The sequence below is a fragment of the Teleopsis dalmanni genome, chromosome 1 (assembly GCF_002237135.1).
Source record: "Teleopsis dalmanni isolate 2A chromosome 1, ASM223713v2, whole genome shotgun sequence".
NCBI lineage: Eukaryota > Metazoa > Arthropoda > Insecta > Diptera > Diopsidae > Teleopsis > Teleopsis dalmanni.
The window spans coordinates 235,177,063-235,182,487 of NC_051846.1; the positions used below are offsets into that span (position 1 = coordinate 235,177,063).

General features: G+C 35.6%; 3 protein-coding genes across 3 annotated transcripts in view; 1 reads left to right on the forward strand and 2 right to left on the reverse strand.

Moving 5' to 3' along the window:
* Positions 1–1,662: 1,662 nt before the first annotated feature.
* Positions 1,663–2,229, forward strand: LOC119667752 (uncharacterized ABC transporter ATP-binding protein YknY-like). The gene has a single exon (XM_038077059.1). It carries the CDS (start codon positions 1,663–1,665, stop codon positions 2,227–2,229), a length of 567 nt encoding a protein of 188 aa, XP_037932987.1.
* Positions 2,230–2,864: 635 nt separating this feature from the next.
* LOC119667753 (signal transduction histidine-protein kinase AtoS-like) lies at positions 2,865–3,947 on the reverse strand. The gene has a single exon (XM_038077060.1). The coding sequence runs from the start codon at positions 3,945–3,947 to the stop codon at positions 2,865–2,867; it is 1,083 nt and encodes a 360-aa protein (XP_037932988.1).
* A 280-nt stretch (positions 3,948–4,227) lies between these two features.
* LOC119667754 (transcriptional regulatory protein ZraR-like) overlaps positions 4,228–5,425 on the reverse strand; it is a 5,048-nt gene continuing 3,850 nt past the window's right edge. Inside the window, exon 4 of the mRNA XM_038077061.1 lies at positions 4,228–5,414. Within this exon, the coding sequence (XP_037932989.1) occupies positions 4,228–5,414 (1,187 nt within the window). The remainder of the gene's footprint in view (positions 5,415–5,425) is intronic.

Consider the following 5,425-nt stretch of genomic DNA (forward strand, 5'->3'; position numbering starts at 1 on the left):
AAAATGATGTCAGCTAGATGCCTTTCTATATTCTTCGACCAGGTTTATTTTTATGAAAAAGGGCTTTAATTGTCACTTATATGGCAATTGAAATGACAACACTGTGTCCGTCCTTGAAGTGACTTCCGATTAGCTAACCTGCTTCTCTAATTGAAAAAATTTCATATTGGTAAAATGTGGCTTTATTAGGTAAGCTGAGGGAGTGATTAAAGTCTGTAAATGGGTAGAACATTCCTTCTGCCTGTGCCTGAATCCTGCATGTTCCCTGTGGTACATTCCCAACAGAGCCTGAATGAAATGAAGATTTATGGGTATGTATATGTAGCATTACCGTTTAGAGCGTCCGAAAAGTGAATCAGAAAAAGCTTCTGTTATGCAACACATGCCTATCCTATGAATTCTGCTTGAGTTTTTGAATGTATTTAGCTTAAATCAACAGATGGTCACCAAACACTTGAGCAAACCAAACTACTGAATGTAGTTTTCTTCATCAAAAGGAGTCCCGCATTTTTAATCAAGTCGAGATGCGGCAACATCAAGACCGTACATCTTAATATATGGATAATTTGATTTAGACACACTCAAACGGCCGGATCAAAGAGAAGTGCTTTTCTATTGCCGGAGTTGAAAAAGTATCTTACACATGTGGAACCCCTATAGATGGCGGAAATAATAACTCATTTGAGCAAGACGGACAACAATATAGTTTTCAAGAATTAGTTGTAGATCCCGATTTCTTCTCCATTTTTGGAGTAACAATAGAAGAAACAGGAGTTCCGGCGACTGACCAAACGTATTGGGTTAACAAGAATGCTTTCAATTCGCCCTTGACTAACAAAAAAGATATGACTATCAATTTAGGTCATAATCAAATAGCACCTATAGCCGGTATAGTGAGCGACATGCATTTTAGATCATTATATCAGAATGTAGAGTATTATAGAATACGACGGATGACAAAAGGCCGATTCCCATGGCATATAGTGGTCAAAATAGATGATAAAGCTGATATGCTTGCCACATCTAATAAGATACAGGAAGAATATAAAAATTATAATGGAGGAGAAATTACTGTTACGGAAATAAACTTTGTCAGTGATACTGTTAAAAAATGGTATGAGAAAGAAGAAAAACTATCATTTATTATTACAGCTTTTACATTGCTAACTCTTATCATATCCATCATGGGTGTATTTGCCATGTCGATGTATATGATCAAACAAAAAGAAAAAGAAATAGGAATAAGGAAAGTAAATGGAGCTACTGAAATGCAAATCCTGCTGATGCTCAATAAAGATTCTCTGATAAGGGTTCTTATCGCATTCATCATTGCCGTGCCAATAGCGTATTATGCCATATCAAAATGGTTACAAAGTTTTGCTTATCGCATAGACATTAACTGGTGGACATTTGCTAAGCAGTAATCCCTGATTACAACTGTCTTACCCGTATATCGGTAAGCTACATGACAATGGAAGGCCAGCTACCGCAACCCAATAACGCATACTGAAAATGAAATAAAAAGAATATAACAAATAAAAAATATTTAGCTATTTGAAAATTAAATAACTTAACCAAAGTAGTTTTCGCACCCGAAAATAAAGAAGACGTAAAGCATTGAACGGTATAAATACCAAGTAACAAGGTGAATTCGTTGCTATAATGGGGCCTTCGGGATGCGGAAAATCGACCTTATTAAATATAGTAGGGTTACTAGACAACCCTACATCAGGGGAGTACCTTCTTGATGGTAAAGAAGTAGGTAATCTGAAAGAGAAAGAGCGTACCCAAACACGGAAGGGAAATATAGGATTTATATTTCAGAGTTTCAACCTGATTGAAGAAATGACGGTTTATGAAAATGTCGAATTACCATTAATTTATCTGAATATCAAATCTTCGGAACGTAAACAACGCGTAGAAGACGCTTTAAAGAAAATGAATATTAGCCATCGTTCGGGTCACTTCCCTAATCAGCTTTCTGGAGGACAACAACAACGTGTAGCTATTGCCCGCGCAGTTGTAGCCAATCCTAAACTAATACTTGCGGATGAGCCTACAGGTAACTTGGACTCTAAAAATGGACAAGATGTGATGGACTTATTAACAGAACTGAATCAGGAGGGGGCAACAATAGTAATGGTGACGCACTCTCAGCACGATGCATCATTTGCTCACAAAACAATTAATCTGTTTGATGGTAAAGTAGTAGCAGAAACTCAACTGTAAATAATAATATTAGTGAATCCTTTTGTAGAGTAGCCACATTCATATAAATATCTTATATAATGACTGATGGCTACTTTACTTCGTATATTTAATTCTAGTTTAGAACAATAAAACTATAGCTATGTTTGTAGTGATTATAAACACTTATTTTTCTTAAAAATAATATTTTTCATTATTTCGTAAAATATATTTCTTCCGCAATCGTCTACATTAATAGAGAGCTCTTTATAAAACGATTGTAAAACATAAAAGAATTAAACAATGACAACTAAAAATTTTGATATGGGATGTTTTGGACAACACCCTTTTGGTAAAGACGGAAGAAAAGTACTTAAAGAAAAATGGTCTCAAATGACCGATAGTGAAAAATTGGAGTTTATGAATAAACGTATGGAAAACTTCGATAATCATGAAGATCATTTTTCCATTGAAGCAATAGATTCCCGCTGTGAAAAATGGATGAGTATGTCGAAAGATGAGAAGCAAGCATTTATTGATCAAAGAAAGGAAGCTTTTGAGCACAGAATGCATGGGATGCACAGACATTTTGGCTTCGGTGGATAAAAAATATAATTCTATAAAGCCGTTTACAAAGAATAATTGTAAACGGCTTTACATATATAAAAATTAAATCTTTAAGAGGCTAAGTTGGAATTATCATTCAATAAACTAAGCGTAAATATTGTCCATCCGTTTTCGAAAGAGTGCTTAAGATTCCCTCCATGTAGCCTCATAATGTATCGCGAAACACTTAGACCAATACCCGATCCATTTTCTTTAGTAGTAAAGAAAGGGATGAATATATTTTCAAGAACCTCTGGTGGAATAGGATCACCATTATTGGCAATATTGATTTGAGTCTTATCTTCTCGACTCACAATGCTTATTTCTATTTTCCGATGCTCTGTATTATTTAAAGCCTCAATTGCATTCTTCAACAGATTGACAATGACCTGACTCAGCTGGGAGCTATCTGCAAAAACCATTAAATCTTCGGAATCGCAATTTAGGATAACATCAATATTTTTAGACCTTAACTCAGCATCTTCGAGCATGAGTAGAGAATTTATAAAAGTAAAAAGCCGAATCGGAGTACGTGAAGGCTTTGCGACTCCCGAAAACCGTCGATAAGACTCTACAAAAGAAGTCAATCCTATAGCCGTTGAATTGATAATAGACAAGGCTTCTATAGTCGTATCTTTTAATATTTGAGGATCGGATGAATCCTGTTTATAAGAATATAGCAGCGTATCAGTTAATGAGGTAATCGGAGCTATAGAATTCATTATTTCATGAGTCATTACCCTGATAAGTTTAACCCACGACTCCATTTCTTTCGCTTCCAACGCATCATCTATAGAATAAAGCGTAATGATCCTTAAAGTACCCGATTTTATTTTAATACTGGATACACTCAAGCTAACTTCTTTTTCTTCCTTTTCATTCAGAATCTTAATTTGTTTATTATTATCCCCAGCTTTTAACTCTCTAAACATATCAGGAAAATCTTGATTAATTATCCGCAGTTGGTTTAGATGGGTAAAAACAGGTAATCCTAGCAGTTTCGTAACTGCCCTATTAGTGTGTTTGACATTATTATTATCATCCAATATAATTAACCCTGTAGGCACATTTTGGATAATAAGGCTCAGAAATTTCTCATTTTCGATAACTTCTAGTTTTGCCTTAGAGAGAATATCCCTTATTTGATTCATCATCTTGTTTAGTTCTCTCTCACGTCTCGATAGTTCCTGCTCTCGTAAAATGAAAGCGTAAATCCCCTTCAATCGCATTCAAAAAACAACAATATATTCTTGTTATACTACTATCATAATAAAAAGCCAAACGACCGCTGCTCCGCAACAAAAAAACAGAAATATAGCAATAAAACATACGCATGAATTCGTAATAGATAAGTAGCAAGAGTGATCTGAAACCCCTAACAAAATAAGGTAAAAAATAGCCTATATTCGATCGATTTAAACATTGTGCTTTCTCTTATAATCCATACTTCTTTAATTTATTGTATAAGGTTGGGCGTGTTACACCTAATTCATTTGCAACAGCCGAAATATTATTATCATATTTCTTCATAGCCTTTTGGATCAATATATTTTCCATCTCTTCCAAAGTTATGGATTCAAGTATGGTTTGCTTTTCTTCGGCTGATCTCATATAAAAATCAGATGGCTGTAAAACATCACCATCGCTCAGAATCACAGCTTTTTCCACAGCATGCTGCAACTCCCTTACATTACCCGGCCAAGAGTAACTTTCCAGCTTCTTTATAGCCTCTTTACTCAATATAAGATTCGGTTTATTATATTTCGTTTTAAAACGACCTAGAAAAAAGTTAGCTAATTGCGCAATGTCATCCGTTCGCTCGCGTAGAGGAGGAACCTCGAGCTGTATAGTATTGATTCTATACAATAGATCCTCTCTAAACAGACCTGACGAAACCTCTTCGAATAAGTTTGCATTAGTGGCACAGATTAGTCTAATATCTACATCTATAGGTTTATTACTACCTACCCTTATTATCTTTCTCGACTGCAAAGCTGACAAAAGCTTAGATTGAAGGGTGATTTGCAGATTCCCTATCTCATCCAAAAACAAAGTCCCTTTATCTGCCGCCTCAAATTTACCTGCACGATCTGTCTTTGCATCAGTAAACGAGCCTTTTACATGCCCGAAAAGTTCGCTTTCGAACAAAGATTCGGTAACTGCACCCATATCTACTGTAACCAGCGTTTCTTGGCTACGAGACGAATATCGGTGTATAGTTTTTGCTATCAGTTCTTTCCCTGTACCATTCTCTCCTGTGATCAAAACATTAGCATCTGTAGAAGCCACCTTCTTCACCATATTGAGAAGTTCCTGCATAGGCTTAGATTCTCCCCAACATATATCTTCTTCTTTATTTAGCTCTGAATTAAGCAGATTCTGTTTCTCTTTCAGCTTCTTTACCTCTTTCCGAGACTCACAGAGAGCATAAGCAGATTGAAGTGTTGCAACAAGTTTAGTATTGTCCCATGGCTTTACCACAAAGTCGGTAGCTCCTTCTTTTAATGCTCTTACAGCTAAAGATATATCCGCATAAGCTGTGAAAAGAACCACAGGCATTTCAGGACTTATCTTTTTTATTTCAGATAACCAATATAGCCCCTCATTTCCGGTATTGATACCTGCCGAATAA

Bases quoted from the DNA above. Each gene is read 5' to 3' on its own strand.
- LOC119667752 (XM_038077059.1), top strand. From the start codon at position 1,663: ATGGGGCCTTCGGGATGCGGAAAATCGACCTTATTAAATATAGTAGGG.
- LOC119667753 (XM_038077060.1), bottom strand. From the start codon at position 3,947: ATGATGAATCAAATAAGGGATATTCTCTCTAAGGCAAAACTAGAAGTT.